The sequence below is a fragment of the Heteronotia binoei genome, chromosome 18, assembly GCF_032191835.1.
Source record: "Heteronotia binoei isolate CCM8104 ecotype False Entrance Well chromosome 18, APGP_CSIRO_Hbin_v1, whole genome shotgun sequence".
NCBI lineage: Eukaryota > Metazoa > Chordata > Lepidosauria > Squamata > Gekkonidae > Heteronotia > Heteronotia binoei.
The window spans coordinates 28058514-28086144 of NC_083240.1; the positions used below are offsets into that span (position 1 = coordinate 28058514).

The 27631-nt window shown below is 48.1% G+C and overlaps 1 protein-coding gene across 1 annotated transcript in view; it reads left to right on the top strand.

Annotated features, from left to right (window-relative positions):
• The first annotated feature begins 2974 nt into the window (after nucleotides 1–2974).
• The window catches only part of LOC132586766 (ras GTPase-activating protein 4-like), an 81118-nt gene continuing 56461 nt past the window's right edge, over nucleotides 2975–27631 (top strand). Inside the window, exon 1 of the mRNA XM_060258857.1 lies at nucleotides 2975–3216. Within this exon, the coding sequence (XP_060114840.1) occupies nucleotides 3152–3216 (65 nt within the window). The 5' untranslated portion in view covers nucleotides 2975–3151. The remainder of the gene's footprint in view (nucleotides 3217–27631) is intronic.

Below are 27631 nucleotides of genomic sequence, written 5' to 3' on the forward strand. Positions count from 1 at the left end.
ATAATAGCTCAGAAGAGGGAATGAATGGGGGAAAGTAGCCTTTAGGCTGGTTGGGGAGAAACTGCATTGTAGGCAGGGGTCCTTTTGTAGAAAAAGAGGTGCCGGAGCTCAGTACAATTCATTTGCATAACTCATTTGCATATGCCACACACCCCTGACATCACTGGATGGTGTACTAAATTATATCAGCTCAGCATCTACCTACAAATGCTTCTTGAATTATTGTTGTTGTCATAAAACCTTACTCCCATCATACTTTTTAAATTACTTGCTTCTATGTGGCCACAGTGGCATGATGAAGATTTCCATCTCTCTGCTTTATATGTTTTGGTTATTTCCCCCCTTTTTAAAAAAAGTATGGCCTCAAACATTTATATAAATGAAGTAAATAATTAAATTACACAAATGGAGGAGAATGGGGTTATTTTCCCATTTTTGGGGGGAGAAAATTAGAAACTTTGTTAAATCTTTCTCTCTCTCTCTCTCGGCTTGGCTTCGCGAACGAAGATTTAAGAAGGGTGCAATAGTCCACGTTTGCTGCAGGCTCGCTGGTGGCTGACAAGACCAATGTGGGACAGGCAGGTCCGGCCACAGCGGCTGCAGGGAAAAGTCTGATTTAGGGTTGGTGCTGTAGCAGTGCGATTCAGACCAGCTATGCGTGTGTTCTCAAAGGAAGAGACAGCCTGGTGGATGGTGTGCCTCCATGCTTTGCGATCTGAGGCTAGGTCAGACCACTGGTGATGGTTGATGTGACAGGTGCTAAGGGATTTCTTCAAGGAGTCCTTGTACCTCTTCTTTGGTGCCCCTCTATTTCGATGGCCGGTGGAGAGTTCGCCATACAGGGCAATCTTGGGAAGGCGGTGGTTTTCCATCCTAGAAATATGCCCTGCCCAGCGCAGCTGCGTCTTCAACAGCAGTGCCTTGATGCTGGTAACCTCTGCCCGCTTGAGGACTTCAGTGTTGGTCACAAAGTCACTCCAGTGGATGTTGAGGATGGTGCGAAGGCAGCGCTGATGAAAGCGCTCAAGGAGTCGCAGGTGATGACGGTATAAAACCCACGATTCGGAGCCATAGATGAGGGTTGTCATCACAACTGCTTTGTAAACATTGATCTTTGTGCCTTTTTTCAGATGTTTGTTGCTCCACACTCTTTTGTGCAGTCGGCCAAATGCACGGTTTGCCTTTGCCAGCCTGTTGTCAATCTCCTTGTCGATCTTGGCATCTGAGGAGATGATGCACCCCAGGTAGCTGAACTGCTGGACTGTCTTCAGAACTGATTCACCCACAGTGATGCAGGGAGGGTGATAATCTTCCTGGGGTGCAGGCTGGTGGAGAACTTCTGTCTTCTTCAGACTAACTTCTAGGCCGAATAGCTTGGCAGCCTCTGCAAAGCAGGACGTCATATGCTGCAGAGCTGATACCGAGTGGGAGACAAGTGCAGCATCATCAGCAAACAGTAGCTCTCGGATGAGTTTTTCCATTGTCTTGGAGTGTGCCTTTAGTCGCCTCAGGTTGAACAGGCTGCCATCGGTGCGATAGCGGATGTAGACACCATCGTCCTCATCTAGATCTACTGCGGCTCTTTGAAGCATCATGCTAAAGAAGAACTCCTCCCAGAGAGCCAGTGCGGCTTCAGAGCTAACAGGAGCACCACCGACATGGTATTTGTTCTCAGGCAGCTCCAAGAGAAATGCAGGGAACAGAACAAGGGTCTGTATGTGACTTTTGTCGACCTTACCAAAGCTTTCGATACCGTTAGCAGGAAAGGCCTGTGGCAAATCTTGGAACGTTTAGGATGTCCCCCAAGGTTCCTCAGCATGATCATCCAGCTACACGAAGACCAGCGAGGCCAAGTCAGACACTGCAACGACCTCTTGGAGCCCTTCCCAATAGGCACAGGTGTAAAGCAAGGCTGCGTTCTCGCGCCAACTCTCTTTACGATCTGTTAAATCTTAGAGCTCAGCAAAATCCTAACAGGGGTTTGAACAATGGAGCCCAGAAACAAGGTGGTTTTTTTTTGGGGGGGGGGGGGCAGGGTAAGAAAGAAAGAGCATGGTGATTTGAGTCACCATGTGTGGAGTCCAGTTGAACTAATAGTGCTCAGAAGGAGAGAAATCATTTCCCAGGTTTGAATTTAGATTTCAAAAAGTTAGCAATTCATTTAAAGGGGGGAAAAAACTTTGGATAGAGCTGTCTTCTCAGTGGGGTCTTTACGTTTGCTCTTTTGCGAACTATGATCAATTTGCTTCCCCCCTTGAAATGCCTGGCTGAGGCCTGCCCAGCCCAACTCCGGTTTAATCCAGATTCACTCCGGAGTTTCCCCCCACAAGGCACAACCTAGATTTAATCCGGATGAACGCCACCGTGCATGCAACAGGCATTTGGGAGGCTCCTTTCTCGCTCTTTTTGCGGCGATTATTTCTTTTGTAACAATGGAAGAGAAATAGTAAAAAGTAACCAATTTCGCTCTAGACCTTTAATTCTGGTTTAACTCTGTCCCCGAGGTGACATTTTACACTAAAATTATAGAATCATAGATTTGGCTTCTCTGATTCTAGGGCAGAATGCCATTTTGGGGACAGAATTAAACCAGGATTAAAGGTGTAGCGCGAAATCGGGCTAATTCGGATTGGGGGGCGCATTGTCGCCCATGTGCGTTTTAATTTGGCAGCAGAAAAGCCCAACTCTGCAATCCTAAACACGCTGTTTAGGAACTCCCGCTGCCTGGCTGCCGTTGGCCACGCTGCTCTGCCGTGCAACTCGAGGCGCGCTCCCTCCGGTGCAAAACTGCCTCCTCTGTTCAACCCCATTTACTCCCTGGTAAACCTGCCTCGAGGACCGCGGCCCGCCGTGCGGGCAGTCGGCAAGCGGCTCGGCCAATCGCCGCGGGAGTTGCCTTTCTGACCACGCCCCTCGGACGTTTCGGCATTCTGATTGGCGGAGCGAGAAAAACCGGGCACGAGAGCTGGGCTTGCTCTGTTTCCTAAACCAAGTAGTGGAAACGCCAGGAGGGGAACCTCGATTCGGCGGTGCCTGATTGTGGGGTCTCTGCAAGAGAGCGCCGCTGCTCCCCTCCCTGCCCGGCTCCTCCGTCCATGCCGCCCGGGCGCCGTTAATTCCTCCTGCTCTTGCAGCCGGGCTGGGATTAGCGATGGCCAAAAGGAGTTCTTTGTTCATTCGAATAGTGGAGGGGAAAAACTTGCCGGCCAAGGACATGTAAGTAGGAAGGGAAGAAATCCTGACATGCCCAACAGGGGACGGGTTCTTTTGCTAGGAGCTTCATCCTCTTGGCTTTGTCCAACGGGGAAGGGGGGCGTGCTCCCTGTTTGCCTTGTAGTTTGAGAGAAGGCATATTTACTCAGAAGTAAACCTTGTGGTCAGTACTCCCTCTAAGCTTTGGAGCTTTGTGAGCAAAAATTCTGCTTTGTGAGCTACTGGCATTAAAGTTGTAAGCTATGAGTTTGCTCTGGGGTCATTTTTCCTGAGCTAAGACAAAAAAGATGTGTGATCTTGACGCTAAAAAAACCTGTGAGCTAGCTCACACTAACTCAGCTTAGAGGGAACAGTGCTTGTGGTTTCTCTAGAATTTTATGCTTGCGCAGAGTTGCTGTTCTCCCAACCCGGCTGTTGATTTCAGTGGCACCGCTGGGAATTCTGTGTATTGACTGGGAAGTGGGGTCTGCGCATCTTAACGGCACTTACTCCGGTGTAAATGGGTTTGTTTTCGTTCTTAGCTTTTAGCTCCGGTCACCTGCTTTCGTGCTCACGAGCGGTTGGGTTTTCTGCCCATAACTTTTTTTTATTTTCTCTTACTGGCATGGCTCAACTGGTGGTGTCTAAAAACAGCCCTGTGCGTGTGCTTTCTTGCTTCCTTTTTGGGGCTGGAAAAAAAAACATTCTGCAGATTTCACAACATCGTGCCCTGATGCCCAGCTGGATTTTGCTTCTTTCCCCCTTTTAAAAACAAGATTGGCATTTCAATCATAATGCTTGGCTGTAGCCTTTGCAGTGATCGCCCTGCATTCTCGCACACAGCAGCCCTGCGAGGTGGGACAATCAGCATGTGGAGAGTATTGCTGACTCCCACTGACAGTTATGCATGTGGCTGAGACTGGTTTGGAATGGGAGCTCCCCTGTTTTGTGCTCCCCGCCTCTGGTTGGAAACCCTTCTCCCCATCCTCTTAATCCGGATTGGCATTGTGTTCTTATTTGTTATGGCATTAACAACCAAGGGCAAGGCTGGGAGGTGGCGAAGAATTCTTTCAGCACTTCGGTTTGTGTCCTTCCCTCGGATGTTTCTAAACTCTTCTTAAGTGCCCTGTGTTGATTTTGGTTTTATGATGCCTTTCTGAGCAAGATTCTGCCTTGCGTTTTGGCTTTGAAACCATCACTGTGGTTTAAGAATTGCAAGATCAAAGAGGGTTACAGATGAAATCAGCCACAAAGCCAGCCTTAATTAGTAGTTGTGGTCTTTATAGCAGAGAGAAGACCTGAAGAAAAAGTTCTTAAACACATTGGCAGCCACCACAGAACTGCAGCGAGGGTTAAGTCCCCTTACGTTTTTAGACTGCCCACTTTGCCATGTTTTTGTGGAGAGGAGAGACTTGGCTCTATTCATGGTGGTGAGGGGATTTATGGGCTTCCTTAAAGGGCTTCCCACCTTCTCTTCTCCCCCTTCCCCCCAATTTCAAACGCTATTAAAGAGACTGTTCAAACACTATTTTAGTACCTAGTGAAGATTTAGTGCTGGTATTGTCCTGAGACTGTGGCTTTCTTTCTTTCTTTCTTTCTTTCTTTCTTTCTTTCTTTCTTTCTTTCTTTCTTTCTTTCTTTCTTTCTTTCTTTCTTTCTTTCTTTCTTTCTTTCTTTCTTTCTTTCTTTCTTTCTTTCTTTCTTTCTTTCTTTCTTTCTTTCTTTCTTTCTTTCTTCCCTCCCTCCCTCCCTCCCTCCCTCCCTCCCTCCCTCTAGAAGTCATGGTGACCTCTGGTGACTGACCCCTACTGGGGGCCTGGAGGGTATTCAGAGAGGTGGCTGAACAAAGCCTGCCTTTGCCTCCCAACTGCTGGTATTCCAGAGAGGTCTCCCGGCCAAGTACTTGACGGAGTCAACCCTGCTTAGCTTCCGAGGTCAGGGCATGAGCTGGTTTCAAAGCCCCACTCTGCTAGGAATCTTGCTGGCTGACGTTTAACCAATCAGTCTTTCTCGACCTAATCGACCTCACAAGGCTGTTGTGAGGAAGAACCGGAGGAGGGGAGAACCGTGTTCTTTGTCCTGAGCGTCTTCAGCCTTCCCAGGTTACGCTGGATTGCAACTTTTGTCCCTTGCTTGCGTGACCTAAAAGTGACGTGACAGGAAGAGCAGGAGCCAGAAGTATGACCTTGCTGGCGTCAAGGCAAGGACCGGGGGCAGTGGATCAAGAGGGATGGGGTAAGAAACTCCAGGCAGGTTTCAGGAAGTATATCACAGCAAATGATCCAAGGATCAGATCTGTATTGGAATCCATCCTGTCCCTGAGTAACCTCTCTTGCCACTTCTTTCAACATACACACAAAAACAGGAGGTGTGGTGTCCTTGCCCTCTCCGCCACAGATCCTTCTGAAAGTCTGCCCCCAAGATGGCTGCTCTCTAGGGCAGGGTTCCCCAAATGTGCCTGTGGGCACCTGCCAGCCGCCAATGCTTCCCTGTGCACCCACCAAGCTTTTCAGAAAGTAGGCAGGGCCATTGTTAGCTACGGTTATTGATCGCTGTCAGTTAAATGAAAGGAGTTTCTGCTGGAACATGAGAAATACTGGAAAGCAGGGCTGTTTTGTAGCAGGAACTCCTTTGCATATTGGGCCACACACCTCTGATGTAGCCAATCCAAGAGCTTACAAGGCTCTTACAAGGGCCTACTGTAAGCTCCCAGGGGGATTGGCTACATCAGGGGTGTGTGGCCTAATATGCAAAGGAGCTTCTGCTACAAAAAAAGCCCTGCTGGAAAGGAAAGCAACCTGGGCTTTCCTTAGTATGTGGTTCCATTCCCCCCTCTGGATTTCTTTCTTCCCAACATGTGTGAGGAGGGAAGTATTCCATTTGGCCCCACTTCTGGAGGCAGCCATTTTGGGTTTGGCTCTGCCTCCTGAGGTAGCCATTTTGGGATGGTTATCACCACTCCGTCTCAAAATCTCAAAGCTGCCCACAGGCTCAAACGGGTTGAGGACCTCTGCTCTGAAGCTTCTGGGATCCACCGGAGAGTTCTGACCCATGAGTTGAAAAAGCACCATCTTAGGGGGGAAACGCTGCCTTAGGGGAAATGTAGGATAACCAAATGGCACAGATAGGCTCTCTAATGTGCACAACTTTACTTGCCCAGCTTCCTAAATTACGCTTGTGGTGGTCAGGGGAATTTCCTTTTGTTGTGCAATGTCGTTAACCATTAACAGCTGTCAGCAATGTGATTATTCATAGATTGCAACAGAAATCTTTTGAGGGTGCAAACAAACCTGGAAAATATTTGGCTTGGCAACTGAAGAAAAAGAGAGGAAATAAAATTATTAATAAAATTGTGGTAGATGGAAGAGAGGTGGTTAGACAAGAGGGAATAAAAAGAGAATTTTTTAAGTATTAGGCCAAGTTGTTTAAAGGTGTTAAAATAAAGAAAGAAAAGATGGATGAGTATTTACAAAAGATAAAAATAGAACCCTTAACAGAAAATATGCAAAAAGTTTTGAATGATCCAATTGAAAAAATAGAAATTGAAGCAGCAATTAATGCAATGAAAAATGGGAAGGCACCTGGGCCGGATGGATATACAGCTAAATACTTTAAAACCTTTAAAGAGGAGTTAATACCGAAATTGCAGAAGTTGATGAACATGATAAGAATAAAAGGGAAAATATCAAACACATGGAAGGAAGCTGTTATTTCGTTGATTCCAAAGGAAGATAGAGATGTCATGAATGTAAAAAATTACAGACCAATTTTGCTATTAAATAATGACTATAAAATATATACAAGAATCTTGGCAGAATGGCTCAAACAACATTTGATACATTTTATAAAGGAAGATCAAGAGGGGTTTCTCCCCAAAAGGCAAATAAGAGACAATATTAGAACTGTTGTAAATATTGTAGAATATTATGAAAGACATCCAGAAAAGGAAGTAGCGTTATTCTTTGCGGATGCAGAGAAAGCATTTGACAATTTAAACTGGGACTTTATGTTTGCAGTAATGGAGAAAATGGAGTTGAGAGAAAGCTTTATAAGAATGATAAAAGCAATATATACTGAACAACGTGCAAGGCTATGTATAAACGCAGATCTTACAGAAGATATGATAATTAGCAAAGGGATAAGACAAGGTTGTCCACTTTCCCCATTGTTTATAATGACTCTTGAAATATTATTGATGCAGATTCAAGAAGATAAAGAAATAGAAGGATTAAAAATAAAAGAATTTACTTACAAATACAGAGCATTTGCAGATGATATAATGTTTATAAATGAAAATCCCATACAAGTCACACCTTTGCTGTTAGCTAAAATACAAGAATATAGGGAGTTAGCGGGACTTTGTACTAACCAAGAAAAATCAGAATTTTTATGTAAAAGTATGCAAACAAACAAGCAACAGGCCTTGCAGAGACTGACTGAAGTTACCTCCAAGGTAAAATATTTGGGTGTGGAGATAAGAATGAAGAATATTGACTTGTTCAAAAATAATTATGAGAAGCTATGGCGTAAAATGGATGAAGATATGTTAAAATGGAATAAACTTAATTTGTCATTGCTGGGTAGAATAGCTGCAATTAAAATGAATATTCTACCAAGAATAATGTATTTGTTTCAAACTATTCCTATTGTGAAAGATAATTTGATAAATGGCGAAGAAAAATTTCAGAATTTGTGTGGACTGGGAAGAAACCAAGGATCAAAATGAAAATTTTGACAGATGCAAAAGAGAGAGGTGGATTTCAATTACTGAATTTAAAATTATATCAAGAAGCAGTTTGTTTAGTGTCGATAAAGGAATGGATAATGCTGTTAAATAAAAAACTCTTAGTGTTGGAACGTCACGGAAATAAATTTGGTTGGCACGTGTATTTGTATTATGAAAAAAAGAAGATGGACATTTTTTCCTCTCACCATTATATAAGAAATAATTTGTTAAATACATGGATGAAATATAAGAAATACGGAGATGAGAGAAGACCGCTATGGATAGTGCCAGCAGAAGTTATAAAAATAACTGCTGAGATAGGTGAAGAAAAGTGGTTGTCATATAATCAATTATTAAAAATAGAAAGTGGCAAAATAGAATTGAAAACTGCTGAATAGCTGAATAATAAATATGATTGGTTTCAAATGCAACAAATAAAGAGTTTGGTGGATAATTATATCAAAACTGAAGGAATAAGAAAAGAACAAACAGAAATGGAAAAAGTTCTGCTTGGAGACAATGAAAAATTAATTTCAAAAATATATAAATTACTTTTAAAATGGTCTACGGAAGATGAAGTAGTGAAATCTCAAATGATTAAATGGGCAATTAATGTAAATAAAGAAATACAGATGGAAACTTGGGAATACTCGTGGAAGAATTCTATGAAGCTTTCAACGTGTCATAGTATTAAAGAGAACTGTTTTAAAATGATGTAGAGATGTTATATGACTCCTAAAAAATTGGCAGTGATGAACAACAAGATGCCAGATAGATGTTGGAAATGTAAAAAACAGGAAGGTTCTTTCTACCATATGTGGTGGACTTGTGAAAGAGCAAAAAAGTATTGGCAGATGATTCAACAAGAAATCTCTAAGATCTTGGGATATGAATTTAAGAAAGTTGCAGAGACTTTTCTGTTGGCATTACAAATGGAAAAATTTCCAAAAGAAGATAGAACTATAATTTGGTATTTGCTTTCAGCTGCTAGGACATTATATGCGAAGTTGTGGAAGCAAGAAAAAATACCAGAGAAATGGGATTGGCTTGTAAAAGTTATGATGTGGAGTGAAATGGACAAATTAACAAGAAGAGACTATGATTTAGAAGTTTTTAAGATGGAGTGGAAAAAGTTCAGAAGATATGTAGAAAAAGAGTGGAAAGTAAAAGGACATTGGACAATTTTTGATAATGATTAAGGCTTAGAAAAAAAGGAGAATATTAATTTTTGTTTTTATTAGTTAAGGGTAGCTTTAAATATTAGTATTTTAAGTAAATAACACCAGCGGGGGTCAAGTAACGGGAGGACGGGTGGGTAGAAAGTAATATATGGGATAGATAAAAGAAGTTATTAACGATGCAAGAAATATAATTTGTTACCATACGTTACCAAATAAAATTGTTTTAACCAGCAATGTGATTATTCATATTCATATCGACAAAGCCGAAAAACCACTGGCAGCTGAGTGTGCAGCCCCCCCCCCCCCAGGAGATCTTTGAGACTGGGCCTTACCTGGTGCTGGAACTCATCAACACTTGGCTCTGGCACCTCTTTCTAAACCTAGAGCTGAGGAGTAGAATTGCCTTCCCTAGGCTTTAAGGCTGACCGTTCTGATCTGTGAGTAAGCCCCACTGAAGAACATAGGATTGACTTCGGAGTAGAGCTGTTGAGTTTTGCTTCCTTAGTGGTAACAGGGTAGAACTGGGGGGAAACTTATGCTGGAATTGAAGATAGGTTGAGTGGGCTATGAATGTATTACTGAATGTGAATTGGACACTGGTAGTGTTCAAACTGCTTTGCGCTAGCATCCTGTCATAATCCTTAGAGTAGGCTTGTATGATAAGCCAGTGTTGTCGTGCCCATTATGCAGATGGGGCAGTGGGAAGACTGAGGCTGAAAGATTGGCTTGCCAAAGATGTCCTTGCTGATGTCAGCTCATTTGCACTTGAGGGCATCCAATGAAGCTGGTGGGCAGTAGGTTCAGGATGGACAAAAGGAAATCTACTTTAGACAAAGAGTGATTAACATGTGGAATTCGCTGCCGGAAGATATAGTGATGGTCACAGCCATAAGCTTTAAAGGGGGGGTCAGATAGATTCATGGAGAACATCTAACAATGGCTACTAGCCATGGTGATTGAGGGGAACCTCCACATTCAGAGGCACTAAACCTCTGAATCCCAGAGCCAGGAGGCAACATCAGGGGAAGTCCTCGGCCTCTATGCCCAGTTATTGGCCCTCCAGAGAAACTAGTAGGCCACTATGTGACACAGGACTGCTGGACTGGTCTGATCCAGCAGAGCTGTTCTTCTTAAACTGGGTCATTCCCACATAGTAGGTTTTTGTGAGTAGAAGGGAGGTTGCGGAGGCAGAGGCTCTAATGGGGACAGGTGAAGGTGAAGGGGAGTTGAACCTGGCTCTCTGCTTGCATGCTTAGACCACACATTTTTCTTGTCTTTTTTTTTTTGGTGCTATTCCCATTTTATAGAAAGGGGAACTCTCTGATCAAAACCTCTGTTTTGATCTACTAAGCGGTCCTCATGTCCTTGGAACTGATTCATGAGAGGACTAATGTAAAGACCAGTTTGTGCAGTTGTGACCAGTTTTGGTTCTGAGCGTCTATCTCTCTCACATACATACTTCTTCCTGTGTAGCTGGTCTTTCTAAGAAATGGAGAAGTGGGTTGTGTGTATTCAGTTCTGAGAGAGGGGCAGAGAAGCATACTCTCTGCTCACAAATCTGAGGTTATGGAAAGAAATGGGGGTTTGATTCTTTGCAGCCTGTGTATTTTACTGTTTCTGAATAATTTTGATATGAATCAGTTGCACTGTAAGTCTCTTGAGGTTGTTTACAAAACAAAAAACAAAAGGGAAAAAGAACAGGCTGTATGACTAGGCAAAAAGTTTTCATTTTTAATGTCATGTGACAGGCAAACATGGTGCCACAATGGAAAGGCCCGGCCGTGGATGAAATCAAGGTGCCACACTTGGAAAAGCCCTGCTGTACTGGAAGTCACCTCCCTCCTTTCTGAAGATGGGAGGCATATCAATTGTGAGCCGCCCTGAGCCTGCTTCAGCGGGGAGGGTGGGATATAAGTCTAATAAATAAATAATATTTGTGTTCTCATACAAAAATGCCCAGGAGTATGAACCCATTCTTTTGCTCTTATATGCCTTTCCTGTTAAGTGGGCATATAACTTGAGTTGGACTAGTCCATAAAATAAATGAGGCTGTAGCCATGATACAGTTTTGTACAATATTGAAAACTTGGTTGAATTTCCTAAGCTTTAATCTGAAACTTTATTTTTTTTAAAAAAAACTTTTCAATTTTTGAGACCTTTTGCTTCACAGCTTATTAAGTCTTGTTGAAAAAAAATTGCATGTGTATGTTTTGGTTGTCTTAAAAATATTTCTACCTTATTTGGATGTCTGACAGCAATCACTATGATATGGTTGGACTCAGAACAGAAAGGAAGTGCTGGGGTAGATTGGCTGCTTGGGTCCTCTAGGGTTGCTAGCCCCCAGGGGTGGGAGAGGACTGGAAATCTCATGTTACAGCACATCTCCAGATGAAAGAGATCAGTTCTCCTGGAGAAAACGGCTGCTTTGAAGAGTGGACTCTGTGGCACTGGACCATATTGAGGCCCCTCCCCTCCCCAAACCCCACCCTCTTCCAGCTCTACCCCAAAAGTCTCCGCATATTTTCCATCCCAGACCTGGCAACCCTAAAGTTCAGTCTTGAGGCTGTAAAGAGATCTTGATTCAGCAGTAAAGGCTTTGGCCTGGTGGGAGGGGGAAATAAGTTACCAGGGAAATGGGTTGCCAACTGTGGGTTGGGAAATGTCTGCAAACTGGAGGGTGGAGCCTTGGGAGGAGAGAGACCTCAGTGGGTATCAGATTCCATTTTCCAAAGCAGCCATTTTCTCCAGGCGAGCTGATCTGTTGTCTGGAAGACAGGACTTTTTTTGAGCAGGAACGCACAGGAACATAGTTCCGGCTGGTTTGGTGTCAGGGGATGTGGCCTAGTATGCAAATAGATTCCTGCCAGGCCTTTTTTTTTTTTTTTACAAAAAAGCCCTGTGTAGAACAATGGTGACATCAAGGGGTGTGGTCTAATATGCAAATGAGTTCCTGCTGGGCTTATTCTACCAAAAAAGCCCTGCTGAAAGCCATTCAGGAGATCTCAAGGCTCCAGTTGGAGGTTGAGCAACTCTACTGGGGAAGTTCCCAGCTCTCTTCCTCTCCCCACTTCTGTAACCTCTCTGGGGCTTGAATTTTGCTATCTCCCTCTTTAATTTTAATCCCCCCCCTTTTTACAAGCTCTCTTGGCTGGAGCATGCTCAGTCCTCTCCATCTAGTTGCTCTGTCTCTCCCCCTCTCCTGTTTTTTGTAGACTTGCAAAGTCTTTTTTTCTCTCCACACAGCTGGGGAATCCCCTGGGTATGACTAAATCCTGACCTTGTTTGGCCGTGACATACTTTTGCTCTTTTACAACTGCTGTGGGTTAACCTGCGTAAGGGTAAGGCTGATTCCAGAGTGTAGGGTTGCCAACTTCCAGGGAGAGCCTGGCTATCTCCCAGAATTACTGTTGGTCTCCAGATGACAGAGATCAGCTCCCCTGGAGAAAATGGCTGCTTGGGAAGGTGATCTCTATGACATTATACGTTTCCAAGGTTCCTCCTTTCTCCGAACCCCACCTTCCCCAGGCTGTACCCCCCAGAATCTTCTGGTATTTCCTATCCCAGAGCTGGCAACCCTATATTGAGTAGCAAATTAAAAGAGACCTGTGACACAAAATTCATCTAGGTATCTGTGGCAGCATCTGCCCTTGCAAGTTCAGCAGCAGCCTCTTCTTTTGAGTAAAGCTCTCAAAAGATCCCGTGTGAGAGTCTGGATTCCCGCTCCCCTCAGCCAAGAGTTGGGTTTTCCTTGCTTTGCTGTCCTGTGCTTTTTGTGTAGGAGCGAACAGGTTCTTCCTGCAAGCCTCCTCACCTTGAAGTTCCTGTCTGCTGGTTCAGAACGTTCTCTTTGCACTTACCACTAGCAGGTAAATGTTTGTGGCTCAAGATGACCTAGATTTGCCAGCAGTATCATGGGAGCGCTAGAAAGGTGCCAGGAGAGGGCTTAAACTTTTCATGCTGCCCCTTTGTGAGGAAAGAAAATGCTCTGATGGTATAAAAGTGGAGATTTTTCTTTCTTTCCCGGGCTACAGGTAAAATGGCTGTTGAAGGCTAGAAAAGCTTCGGCTGGTTGTTATTAAGTGCTTTTGTCTGTAGCTTTTGGTATACCAAAAGATGGCAGGGTTAAAATGGCAGCTCATCTTTGCTGAGGAGGGCTAAATTGTAGGAAAAAGAAGACAAGACCTGCCTATATTTCAGGAACCATCCCCTGCATAAAGTTCCCCCCTCATAAAATTGTGATGCAAACTGTGGGGAAGGAGGGGAAACATCTTGGGGAAGTCTGTCAAACACTGCTGTAGTTGGGAGTTCCACAGGAATGTTGTCAAATGTGTCTCAGCACCTAGCACCAAGTTAAAATGTAGGACGAAAGGTAGTATGGTGTAGTGGATAGTGTCGGATTAGGATCTAAGAGGCTCAAGTTCAAGTCCCTGCTCTGCCATGGAAGCTTGCTGGGTGACCTTGGGCCAGTCACCTCTCAGACTAAACAACCTCACGTATTATCGTGAAGGTAAAATCTGGGAAGGGTCAAAGTTGTAAGCTGCTTTGGGTTCCTTATGGGGAGAAAGGAAAGGAAGAAAGGGTCCCTTGTCCAAGCACCAGTCGTTTCCGACTCTGGGGTGATGTTGCTTTCACAACGTTTTTATGGCAGACTTTTTACGGGGTGGTTTGTCATTGCCTTCCCCAGTCATCTATGCTTTCCCCCAGCAAGCTGGGTACTCATTTTACCGACCTTGGAAGGATGGAAGGCTGAGTCAACCTCGAGCCGGCTACCTGAAAGCCCAGTTTCCGCCAGGGATCAAACTCAGGTCATGAGCAGAGTTTAGGGCTGCAGTACTGCAACTTTAACACTCTGCGCCATGGGGCTCTTATGGGGAGAAAAGCAGGGTATAAATACTTAGGTTGATGTCAAGATGTTTCGGGGGAGAATCGAGGGCACCTTCAGTGACCTTTTGTGTTTTTGAAAACCAGTGTGCAGGCAGTGACGGGGAGCTGGCACAGATGGTTGAAATCTGCTCCTAACTCCTCAGGCAGTGACCACAGTTTATTGGGCTCCCCCCCCCCTTTTAAAGCATATTAGTTTAATTTTGTGTCAGAATGATTTAATGGCAGCGAGGGCAGAACAACTGAAATCCAATCAACGCAACACAAAAATCTGGGCTGGCTTTCCCAGGTTGGTCAGTGGGCTGGTTTTGCGATGAATTGCCAACACTGCCTTGTTTTTTAAAAATGCCAGCCCATTGAAAAGTGCCAGGACTGCAAATGACAGATGGGAATGTTGAAGAATTGAGCAGTTGAAAGAGCAGAAGCATACGTTCTGACCGTAATCCCCAGCGGAGTCGTGAACTGGTTTCGTTGTTCAGGCCTTGAGTGCTATCCTAAGCCAAATGGCACTCTTTTAAGCATCACCGACTTCAGTTGACTTAGATGGGTATAACTGTGATAAGGGCAGGAGCTCATTTGGGGCAGGAGCTAACAGGAGCAGAGCTCTGGAACCTCTAAATGTTGTTGTGCTCTTTCTTTCTTAAACCACCCCCCCCCCCCAATACTTGCTTCTGGGCTCCTTTGTTCAAACCCCCTGTGAGAATTTTGCTGAACTCTAAGATCTGACAAACTTTCGCATATTCCCCCCCACAAAAAATGGGGAAATAACCAAAACATATAAAGCAGACAGATGGAAATCTTAGTCATAACACTATGGTCACATAGGAGAAAGTAATTTAAAAAGTATGATGGGAGTGAGGTTTTATTATGACAATTATAATTCAAGAAGCATTTTAAGGTAGATGTTAAGCTGATAAAATTTAGTACACCTTCTGGTGATGTGGGGTGTGTGGCATATGCAAAGGCAGTGAACTCAACGAAGATTTCCACCATTTCTGCATATTGTCACGGCTGGGGCCGGGTCAGGCAAAGTCCAGAGGCAGTCCGAGGTCTGTAGCCAGTAAGCAGGAGGGTCCGAGGTGCCAAATCCGAATCACTGTAGAAGTATCGCAGGTCTGAGGTCCAGAAGCCGAGGTCAGGGAGTCCAGAAGTCCAAAGCCAAAGTCAGGGAGTCAGGAACCAAAGTCAAGCCGGAGTGGATGCTAGAATGTCAGGGAGATGACTAGTTGCTTCCACAAAGCTTCCTCCCAAAGCCCACAGCTATATAGCCCTCTGCTGGCTGTTGCCCGTTTGGGCTAATTGCTGGCTCAGGGAGGCAGCCAGGATCCTGTTACCACTCAAGCATCCTTGCTCTTAGAAGGGCCAGAATCCTCTCAGAACTCAGGGCTCAGGGAGCGTCTTGCTTGTGAGCGTGCCGCCCTCCTCCGATCCCTGAGGTCCTGCCGGAGGCGGTCACGCACACGAGCCACCCGAGAGGGCGAGGCAGGGGGGCTGGGATCTTCTCCAGCAGGAGGCAGGGGCACTGGTGCAGGTGGCAGGGGCACAGTTTCCTCATCAGACTCAACTTCCTCTGAAGGGTCCCCAGCACCCATGACACTATCCCCCCCCCCAGGGCCCCCCTCCGTCGAGGGACCTGGAAGGTCGGGGTGGTCGTTGTGGAACTGGTGCACCAAGTCCGGGGCATGAAGATTGTCCTCGGGCTCCCAAGACCGGTCTTCTGGGCCGTATCCCTCCCAGTCCACCAGGTACTGGAGGCCTCCACGATGGTACCGGGAGTCCAGGATCTGGCGCACCTCATATTCTTCCTCGTCATCCACCAACACTGGTGGTGGCGGCGGTGGGGAAGGAGTCCGAGCTGGGTCAGGGGGTGCAGCCGGAACAAGGAGGGAGCGATGAAACACGGGGTGAATGCGGAGGTGGGGTGGCAACTGGAGCCTGAAGGCGACGGGGTTTATTTGTTCAACGACGGGGTAGGGTCCAATGAACCGTGCATCCAGCTTGTGAGACCGACCAGGCCGGCGCAGGTAGCGAGTTGAGAGCCACACCTGATCCCCCGGCTGCACTGGAGGGCCTTCTTGCCTCTTTCGGTCCGCAGCCCGTTTATATGCCTCCTTGGCTTGCTGTAGCTGCTCTCGGAGCAAGTCTTGGCTGGCACGGAGTTCTTGCAGGTAGGCATCGACGGCGGGGACATTCGTGGGTGGTAGGATCGCTGGGAAGAACCGAGGGTGGTACCCGTAGGTTGCAGCAAACGGGGTCATTTGGGTGGATGAATGGACCGCGTTGTTGTATGCAAACTCCGCTAGGGGCAATAGAGTGGTCCAGTCATCCTGCTGGTAACAGGTGTAACAGCGGAGATATTGCTCTAGCGTGGCATTGGTGCGCTCTGTCTGGCCATCTGTCTGTGGGTGGTAGGCCGAGGACAGGTGCACTCGAGTACCCAGGCTGGAATGGAGGGCTTGCCAGAACCGAGAGGAGAACTGAGGGCCCCGATCGGAGATCAGATGGGCTGGGAGTCCATGCAGACGAAAGATGTGTTGCAGGTAAAGCTGGGCCGTCTCCTGAGCTGTGGGGAGTTTCGGGCACGGAACAAAGTGGGCCATCTTGGTAAATAGGTCGACGACCACCCAGATACAAGTCTGACCCTTGGAGCGTGGAAGTTCCGTGATGAAGTCCATCGAGATGGTATCCCAGGGTCCTGAAGATGTGGGCAAGGGCTGCAGCAACCCTGAGGGTTTGGCTGGGATGTCTTTGGCCCGTCGGCAGACGTCACAGGAGCTGACATAGCGGGCAACATCAGCGCGAACTCGTGGCCACCAGAATTCCCTTGTCAGCAAGTGGGTGGTCTTATGCTGTCCAAAGTGCCCGGCGGGTAACGAGTCGTGGGTCAGGCGTAGCACTTCTGCCCGCAAGGGCCCGGGCGGCACATAGAGGCGTTCGCGGTGTAGCAAGAGGCCGCCTCGAGTCGTGAACTCCCCTGTTGGGTCATCTTGGAGAGCCTGGAGGTGTTGCTGGACCCAGGGATCATTGGCCTGGCTAGCCCGAATGTCCTCCACGAGTGCTGGTGAAGTGGAGGTGGCTGCAAATACTGAGGGCGGCAGGATTGGAGCAGCGGGCGCGGTCTCAGTTGAGGCAGGGGCGTATTCCGGTTTCCGGGAGAGCGCGTCTGCTTTCCGGTTCTGGGTATGGGGGATGTAGGAGATCCGGAAGTCGAAGTGAGAGAAGAATAGGGACCACCGGATCTGGCGCTGGTTGAGACGGCGGGTGGTCTGGAGGTGTTCCAAGTTCCGGTGATCGGTGAGCACTTGAACAGGGTGGCGAGCCCCTTCGAGGTAATGTCGCCAAACCTCAAACGCCGCCTTGATCGCGAGCAACTCCCTCTCCCAGATGGTATAGTTCCTCTCTGCAGCAGTGAGCTGCCGCGAGTAATAGGCGCAGGGCTGTAGTGGCTGGGACGGCTCCTCGCGCTGGGACAGCACTGCTCCCAGGGCCACGTTGGAGGCATCAGCTTCCACCGTAAAGGGAAGCTGGGGGTCGGGGTATCTCAGGAGTGGCCCGGTGGCAAAGCGAGTCTTCAGGGTGGAGAAGGCGTTATCGGCCTCTGGGGACCAGTGGAAGGGTTCTTTGGGGCGGAGTAGTTGAGTCAGGGGTGTGGTCAGGGATGCGTAGGCCGGGATGAATTGCCGATAGTAGTTGGCAAAACCGAGGAACCGCTGCAGGTCTTTGCGATTCTGAGGAGCCTGCCAGGTCAGGACCGCTTCTACTTTTTTCGGGTCCATGAGGATCCCCTGCGGTGACACGATGTGCCCAAGGAACTCGACGGAGCGCAGGTCAAAGTCGCACTTCTCCAGCTTGGCGTAGAGACCATGGGCTCGTAGGCGCTGCAGGACCTGGCGGACGTGCTCGGCGTGCTGGGCAGGATTGCGGGAGTAAATTAGGATGTCATCCAGGTATATGATCGCAAAGCGGTCGAGCAGGTCCCGGAATATGTCATTCATGAACCTCTGGAAGACAGCGGGGGCATTGGTCAGTCCAAAGGGCATTACCAGGTGCTCGTACTGCCCGTATCGGGTCCCAAACGCGGTCTTCCATTCGTCTCCGGGCCGTATGCGCACCAAATTGTACGCTCCACGGAGGTCCAGCTTGGTGTAGATTTGGGCCCCCTTTAGGCGATCCAAGAGTTCAGGGATCAGTGGTAGAGGGTACCGGTCGCGGATGGTGATCTTGTTCAGGGCCCGGTAGTCATTGCACAGCCGGAGCTCCCCACTTTTCTTCTTCACGAAGAGCACTGGAGCAGATAGGGGAGAGGTTGAGGGTCGGATGAATCCGCGTTTCAGGTTCTTGTCCAGGAAGTCTCGCAGAGCTGCCAACTCCGGCTCCGACATTGGGTACAGACGCCCCACCGGGAGTGGTGCCCCAGGTACCAAATCAATGGCACAGTCGTAGGGCCGGTGAGGGGGAAGCTGATCAGCTCCTGTCTCTTCAAAGACATCAGCAAAGTCCACATACTTCTGAGGGAGCTGAGGACCACCACTCGGGATGCCAGCTGCTAGAGTGGTGGGAGGAGTCAGATGGGGGCATGGGTCTTGGAAGCGTAGTTCCTGCTGGGCCCAGTCCACGATGGGGTTGTGCAGCTTCAGCCAGGAAAGGCCTAGAATCAGCGGGAAGCGAGGCATGCGGGCGACATCAAACCGCAGCTGTTCTTGGTGCTGCTGGACGTGGAAGGTGATGGGACAGGTCTCCTGGGTGATGGGGCCAGAACGGAGGAGGCGCCCGTCAATAGCCTCCACCAGCGACGGAATCCCTTTTGTCTGCACAGGGATCTGGTGCTGCTTCACAAAGGCGGCATCTATAAAACAGTGGGCCGCTCCCGAGTCCAGCATGGCATACACGAACAGCCAGCGTTCGTCAGGCAGACGGAGTTTGACTGGTAGCAGGAATGGCCCTGGGGTATCAGCCCGCTGTTCGGAGGACCCAGCTAGTCGCCCCAGGCTAGGGGGTCCACTTACGCCTGGGGCTGCCCTTTTGGCGGCGGTGGCAGCGAAGGTCCAGGTATCCGATGCTTAGCAGGGCAGCCAGAGGCATAGTGGCCTGCCGTGCCGCAGTAGAGGCACAGATTCTGCGTGCGGCGTCTGGTCTTTTCCTCTGGGGTCAGGCGGGGTCGAGCAGCTCCAAGCTGCATAGGCTCGTCCTTGGTGCTGGTACTAGCTGGGGACGGGCGAGGAGCCAGGTAGCACGACGCAGGGAGCTGGCGCCCTCTGGTCTTGGCTTGGCGGCGACTTTCCAGGCGGCCATCGATGCGGAGGCAGAGGGTGATAAGTTCTTGGAGCGTGGGTGGCTGCTCCACCCTGGCCAGTTCATCCAGGACCTCCTCTGCCAACCCCTCAGTAAACTGGTCCATCTGGGCAGCCTCATTCCACGCCAAGTCCTGGGTCAGGAGCTTGAATTCAGTGGCATATTGAGCCACCGAGGAGTTGCCTTGTTTCAGTGCCCTGATCTTCCGGTTAGCTGTGGCTGCTTGGACTGGGTTTGAGAAAGCAGCAGACAGGTGGGCCTCAAACCCCTGGTAATCAGTCAGTAGGGGAGAGGACGCGACCAGTAAGGGTGTGGCCCATTTGGCCGCCTGCCCCTTTAACAGACTGATGACGAAACACACCTTGGTTTTGTCATTGAGGAAGTCCCGTGCTCTCAGTTCAAAGTACAGCCGACACTGTGCTAGGAAGGCAGGAAATTCTTCCACAGCACCCCCAAATCTGTCAGGTGGGGGAACTGGGCACTTGGCTGGAGCACTGGCCGCAGGTTGTTGCTGCAAGTGCACTACTGCCTGTGTTAGCTGCTGTACCTGGGCTTGGAGCGCATCCAGTAGTTCTGTGGTTTCACTTGCTTCAGCATCCATCCTGTGGAGTGGGTGTTTGTCGGTGGAAGCAATCTGTCACGGCTGGGGCCGGGTCAGGCAAAGTCCAGAGGCAGTCCGAGGTCTGTAGCCAGTAAGCAGGAGGGTCCGAGGTGCCAAATCCGAATCACTGTAGAAGTATCGCAGGTCTGAGGTCCAGAAGCCGAGGTCAGGGAGTCCAGAAGTCCAAAGCCAAAGTCAGGGAGTCAGGAACCAAAGTCAAGCCGGAGTGGATGCTAGAATGTCAGGGAGATGACTAGTTGCTTCCACAAAGCTTCCTCCCAAAGCCCACAGCTATATAGCCCTCTGCTGGCTGTTGCCCGTTTGGGCTAATTGCTGGCTCAGGGAGGCAGCCAGGATCCTGTTACCACTCAAGCATCCTTGCTCTTAGAAGGGCCAGAATCCTCTCAGAACTCAGGGCTCAGGGAGCGTCTTGCTTGTGAGCGTGCCGCCCTCCTCCGATCCCTGAGGTCCTGCCGGAGGCGGTCACGCACACGAGCCACCCGAGAGGGCGAGGCAGGGGGGCTGGGATCTTCTCCAGCAGGAGGCAGGGGCACTGGTGCAGGTGGCAGGGGCACAGTTTCCTCATCAGACTCAACTTCCTCTGAAGGGTCCCCAGCACCCATGACACATATCAAGTTGGCAAAGACCAGTTCTACACTTGGGGACTGAAAAAAGCCCATCTTGTGTGGTGCCTTCGCATAGATCTGTGGTGTGGTCACGTTTGGAATACTGAGTTGCTCTGTACAATGGGCTTAATAAAAATGATTGAAGTCTGAGCTAGCAGCTAGCTGGGGACCAGAAGAGGGACCAGCTTATCCCTGAACTGGTTTGTGGCCTTGGGCAAATTTAGTACACCTTCTGGTGATGTCAGGGGTGTGTGGCATATGCAAATGAGTTGGGCTAATGAGCTCCAGCACCTCTTCTTCTATGAAACGATCCCTGGATAAGGGTGGCATTGCCAGTATTGGGATGCAGTGGACCCAATGCCTGGTGATAGCAGAGTGAACTGGTAGAAATTGAGAGGGAAAGAGATTTGGAGTTGTAGCAGTGAACTTGGGGACTGAAAATAGCCCATCTTATGTGAAGCCTTTGCATAGATCTGTGGTGTGGTCATGTTTGGAATACTGTGTTGCTCTATACAATGGGCTTAATAAAAATGATTGAGGTCTGAGCCAGGAGAGCTCTTCTGATGTTCAGCTTATCCCTGAACTGGTTTGTGACCTTGGGCAAGGATTCGTTTGCCATCTGTAATGGGGAAGACTGGATGACAATAAGGAGTTTGGGCTTGGCTTTGGTCACAGGGCAAGAACACTTCGGAGCATGCGCAGAGTCCTTTTTGGAGAGGGGAGCTGCAGCTCATTGCCAGAGTGTGTGCTTGACATGCCGGAAGTCGCTGGTCCAGTCCCCCATTCTAAAGGTGCTCTGGTGATGGGGGTCTTTCGGTGCTCAGGAGTCACTAACCAACAATTGCCCAGGGGTGGGGGGAGCGGCTTCCTGTGCTCTCTTCTTTTATGTCTTGGTTCCAGGATTGGGGGCAGTGGGATTGATGTGTCCTGCAAAATCCTGTGCAGCTGAATCCTTGGTTGTCATGAGCAAAGGTCAAACAGGGAATCCTCTGCCGTCCACCTACGCCTGGCCTCCGGTTACCACATCTCTCAGTGGTGATCACTAATTTAGATGCTCTGTTGTCGAGGGAGGGCCTTGGGTGTTCTGTGAAGACTGCTTGGTTTGGAATCTGTGGAGATTCCAGCCCCCGCTTGGTAGCAGCTGCAGAGGTTACAGAGGCCTTTCTCAGTCCCCTCCTCTGGCCTGCCAGTGCCCCAGGTCATTCAGTAAAGCTCTCTTTCTCTTACCTTCATGGAATTCCATTCCTCATCTGACAGTGGAGCCCATTGGTGCATGGATCCATTGAAAAGAGAACCTTGCCTGGAAATGTCAGGCTGCCCTGTTGCGGTTACCCACGCTGGGTTTGCTTTCTGTCTCTTCATACACCTGTTGCTGGTTTGGGGCCTCCCCCCAGAGAGGGAAGAGGGAACTATGGGACTCTAGCTTAGGTGGACTTCAGAAAAGGATTAGAGCAGGGGTCCCCAATCCCCTGTCTGTGGACCAGTACTGGTCCGTGGCTGGTCCCTGGTTCCAAAAAGGTTGGGGACTGCTGGATTAGAGCACTTTGTGGGGAGGATAAGTGAAGGGGAATCCCTCATGTGAAGGCAGTACCCTCTTCCCACCCCTCAAGACAAAACAGAAGGGTTGCCCTCATAGAGTTTCCAGCTCTCGGCTGGGAAATAACTGGAGATTTGGAGGTAGAGCCTGGGGGAGGGTGGCGTTTGGGGAGGGGCCTCGGCAGGGTACAGTGGCACAGAGTCCACCTCCAAATAGGGCTGCCAGGTCTGTTGGAAATGCTAGCGGGGTGTGTGTGTGTGTGGAGAGGATGTTCTAGGAGTTGGAAATGTGTGTGATGTGCCCACATCACCAGAAGTAACATAGGCACACTGGTGCCACCAGGCGCAATACTCTGGTTTTTGGTCAAAGCTCTATGGTAAAATCAATGTCACACTGTAGAGTGTTGCCCCAAACCCAGAGTGTGCCCCTGTGATGTGCCCACATCACTTCTGGGTAATGTAGGCATGTTGTGTTTATTTTTTGGCAATGTCACTGTTTTTTTGGGGGGGGGGGATTGCCTTCTGCCAGCCAGCTGGCCAGCAGTGGGCAGAAGAATGCAAAACCAGGGAAAATCCCTGCCCCCAACTGGGCAATGGCAGTGCTACCTCTAAAGCAGCCATTTTCTCCAGGGGTAATTCTCTTGGTAATCTGAAGATCAACTGTAATGTAAAAGATATCTGGGGACTTTGGGGGTGGAGCCAGGAGCCTTTCTCATTTCCTAAAATAAATAAACACAAATACAGCAGTGCAGTTCCCCTGAATACAGCCTTCATTTCCTCATTCCCAGCAGCTGGCTGCACTTCCACTAAATGAGAGTGAATATACTCACAAAGCAGCCAAAATAAACAGTTTGCAGGCCCACCTTTGGTGATCTCATTGGGGCAGTTTACTCACAGGAGTTGCTGAATGTAACCATTTGCTGTATTTCCACTAACTTCTTCAGACTAATACAGGAAACTAAAGGTTCTAGTTTACTCTTTACTATGTAAATGATTTCTGAAAGGAATGTAAAACAAATGGAGGAACTGGGCTCTTTTCCTTTCTCACAGCTTCACAAACTCACTGGGACAGCCATGTGGTTCTTCTGCCTTTCCCAGTCCCCATTCAGCCTTGCTCCTACTGTGATTTAAAGGCACACACGCCTTCCAAGTTCCCAAGCTTCTTCTAAGCCTTTGGAGGTGGAAAGGCACGTTGTGGCTGTTGGGGCAGGATTTCCCCATGGCCAGCTGACTGGCAGCAGGGAAGAGCCTGCAAAACCAGGGGATCCCACATCAAAACCTGAGGACTGGTAAGCCTACTCCAGACAGAGATCAGTCCCCCTAGAGAAAATGGCTCCTCTGGAGAATGTACTGTCTTGCATTATATCATGCTGAGGCCCCACCCTGCCCTCCACAGGCTCCACCCCCCAAAATCTCTAGGAATTTCCTAACTGGGAGCTGGCAGCCTTGGGTTCAAGTTTCCAGCCAGGCAGACATCATCTGGGGGGGCATTGGGAGGCTAATTGATGTCGCTTTCCTTTTCCCCAGTGACTAATAGTTTTTTTCCCCATTGTTTGTAGTTTTTACATAAGAAATATCCCGGAGGGCCACTTAACCTGCCATGTTTTTACTGGAATGCTGTCTCTGGGTAACTGGAGACCTCATACAGATCTGTCAACAAAGCATCAGGCCTTGGAGAGAGAGGAAATGATTGGTGATGTGACCTTTTGAAGCTGTTTATTTAATTCTAACAGCCAGAGACCTCTGAGGGGAAAAAACATGTTTTGCTTGGGGCTGAGAATTCACTTAATTTATGTATCCAGGGTGTGCATGTGTACGTAGGGGAGAACTGATGACTTTAAAATGCGTTCTGCAGAAGTCTTTGTTTTCTTCTCTCCACCCCACCCCCCCCCACCCAAGAAGCAAATGCTACTTTTGGTTTTATGAGCTCTTATCTTTTAAGACCTGTATGCGATTATGTGGTGGGAAGGATGAAAAAGGTCAAATCAACTGTGGGCACTCTGTAAGCCTAAACCAGCCTGCAGCATAGTCTGAAACATGTTTACTTGGAAACAGATCCCTCTGAATGCAGCGGCACTTACTCCCAAAAGCAGGGGTGTCAAACATGCAGTTTGGGGGCCAAATCGGGCCCCCAGAGGGCTCCTGTCAGGTCCCCGAGCAACTGACTGTCATCTGCTTTCTTCTCCCTCTCTCCTGCTTCCTTCTGCATCACAGCTTGCTCAGTTGCACAAAGCCTCTTTTCTCCATTGGCTGAGGCTCCTCCTAGAGGAGGAAGGGGGAGAGGGAGAGCTTGCTCTGCCAGGCTCTTTCAGTTGCACAGCAGAGCTACTGAGCCAAGCCTCTCTTCCTTCTATTGGGCAAGGCTCCCCCCAGTCCACTGGAGAAAGAAGAAAAGAGCCAGAGCTTCCTTTTCTCAGTTCCCTGGGTCCCATGGGAGAAATACAAAGAAAACATCTTTTAAGACCAATGAGTGTTAACGTTTTAAGTTTTTAAAAATATATATTTGTGTTTGTGTTCTTTATAATATTTATATCTTTGCTACTTAATCTTAAATAGTTACATACATGGCTCGGCCCAACTCAACATGGCCCGGCCCAACAAGGTCTCATTTATGTCAGATCCAGCCCTCATAACAAATGAGTTCGACACACCAGTCCTAAAGTATGTGTAGGATTTCAGGTGTTCTCCCATGAGGCAAGAAACCTGTGTGTGCTTGTTTAACCCCCCCCCCTCCCAAAAAAAGTTGCCACTTGTGTGGGCAGCAAACATAGCCTTTTGTGCTTAAGGACCAACTTAGATCCAGGTCAGAAACTAGAATGGGAAAAGGAATAACCAAAATCTGTCTCTGTCCAATCCCCTCTCCACCCCCCCCCCCCCATGTCAATCTATCTCCTGAATTCTCCTGCTGATTGTAGCAAAGGGTGTTCTCTGGTAAGCAGTCTGTTCTCTGCTGAGTTGCAGAGACAAGCTTGTACTTCCAACCATGCTTCAGAATTTATTTACAGTATCTATAGCCTACATTTCTGTCCAATAACAGCTGCCAAGATCACGCATGAAAGTGTCTTATCCAGGGGTGTCAAACTCATTTGTTCCAAGGGCCGAATCAGACATAAATGAGACCTTGTTAGGCTGGGCCATGGTAGGTCGGGCTGGGCCGTGTGTGTACCTATTTAAGATTAGGTAGCAGAGACATAAACTTTATAAAGGACACAGACAAACACAATTAAAGATTTTTTTTTTAAATTAAAACATTAGCACCCGTCAGTCTTAAAGGTGCTTTCTTTGTATTTCTCCCATGGGATCCAGGGAACTGGGCAAAGGAAACTTTGGCTTTTTCCTTCCTTCCCCAGGGAACCAGAAGGGGGAGGAGCCTCAGCCAATAGAAGGAAGACAGGTTTGGCTCAGTAGCTCTGCTGTGTGACTGAGAGAGCCTGGCAAAGCAAGCTCTGCCTCCCCCCTTCCTCCCCAAGGGAAGAGCCTCAGTCAGTGGAGAAAATAGAGGTTTTGCTCTGTAGTTCCTGCGTGATTGAGCAAGACTGGCAAAGCAAGTTGTGATGCAGAAAGGAGCAAGAGAGAGGGAGAAGGAAGCAGATGACAGCCAGTTGCTTGGGGGCCTGATAGGAGCCCTCCGAGGCCTGATTCGGCCCTTGGGTCACATGTTTTACACCCCTGGTCTTGTCCTTTCACAGGGTAGCTGGCGCTTTCTGGGTGCAAAGCAGAGGCTCTTCTCAGTCACAGTCCCTCCCACCAAGTCACCCAACATTATAAAATGTTCCATAAAATCCGAAGTCAAATATATAAAACCACAAAACTAGCAGTTAAAGCACAGGGCTGAGAGGAGGGGACTCACGGAATGAATGCTAGATGAGTGAATGTTAGATGAAACAAAAAACAAACAAAAAGCCGTAATGGTTCACAGCCAACATGATGTAGTCTTTACAGTGTTGAACTAGGATATGTGAGAGACAGATTTGAATGCCCGTTCTGCCATGGAAGCTCGCTGGGTGATCTCGATCCAGTCACACAGTCTCTCAGCTTCTTCTGCCTCACAGGGTCATTGTGAAGATAAAATGGAGGAGAGGAGACTGCTGTACACTACCCTGAACTCATTGGGAAGAAAGGGAGGAAAAAATGCCTAAAATAGCTCAGCAGAAATTTTTAAAGTCTGTGAGGCTGGCTTTCTGAAACATTGAACTATTCCTCCTGATGGAGTTACCAGCTCTGAGTTGGGTTGGGGAATTACTCAGCAGCAGAGTCTGGGAAGGGGAGGAGCTCAGCAGGGAAATGTGATGCCACAGAATCCACCCTCAAAAGCTGCCATTTTCTCCAGAGGAACTGATATCCAAAGTCTAGATAGCAGGTATAATTCCATAAGAAATCTAGGCCCTACATGGAGGTTGGCAACTGTACCTCCTGAGTGCCTATTGAATGACAAGAAATATGTCCCAATCAAATAGTGTCCATGTGTGTAGAATTGTCTTCTGGATTGGACCCTGTGTGGAACTAAGCATCTGCCATGCTCTCAGGGTATGCTTGAGCTGCAGCTGTGTGCTCATGGATTAAGTCAGTGGTTCCTAACCTATAGTGACCCACAAGTCCAAATGGATGTTGTACTGTGACCCATCCATACCTGTCCCAGCATTTTTTTGGTGTCCTAGACTCGTGGTTCCCAACCCTTTTGGCACCAGGGACCGGTTTTTAGAGGATCTTGTTTGCTGCATGAAAGAGGCAGAGCTCGTTGCAGCCCTGGGGCAGATAGTGCGAAATCCAACAGAAGCCCCGCAGAGAAGAGGAGAGTGAGAGCGGCATAAGGCTAGTGGGGAATGAGTCGCTGACTTATGTTTTCCTTTTGGGAAAGGATTTAAACAAGGTTTTTATGTGAGGTGCCATCACTCTTCCCAAAATCTATGGAAATTAAATCTTGAAGTGGGGAATGGATGCATTGTGTCTCTAGCACACGTGCAGGTTAGCATGAATACGAAGAAGCCCTGTGGTCACAAATCTCCAGCTACTGAGTTGCTGTTAATTTGAGATTCAGTTCCTCAACAAGAAAACTAGTTCCTGAAGTAGGTTACAATAAATAGGGGAAAACATGTCGACATACTAAAAATGGTTAAAACTGAAATTCAGTCAAGGGGGCAAGGAAAGAAGAAGAGGAAGAAGAGATTGGGTTTATACCCCGCCCTCCACTCGGGGTCTCAGAGAAGCTTACAATCTCCTTCGCTTCCACTCTCCATAACAGACTTGTGAGGTACATGGGGCTGAGAGAGCTCTGAGAGAACTGCTCTTGAGAGAACAGCTCTGAGAGAACTGTGACTGATCCAAGGTCACACAGCAGCTGCATGTGGAGGATCTGGTCCCTGGTGTAATAAAGAATTAAACTGCTAAAACATTAGCCAGTCAATGAATGTTGTTAAGTCAGCATCTGAGTTAAGGAAATACAAATGTTCCCTAAAAGGCTGGAAAAATATATGGGCTTATATTGATTTTCCAGTGCTCAGTAAATGAGGCAGTAGGTGAATATGGGGAGGGGGGACATTCTGAAGTTGGGGTACCCCAGCTGAAAAGGTCCTGCTAAGATCACCACTTCTAGTTT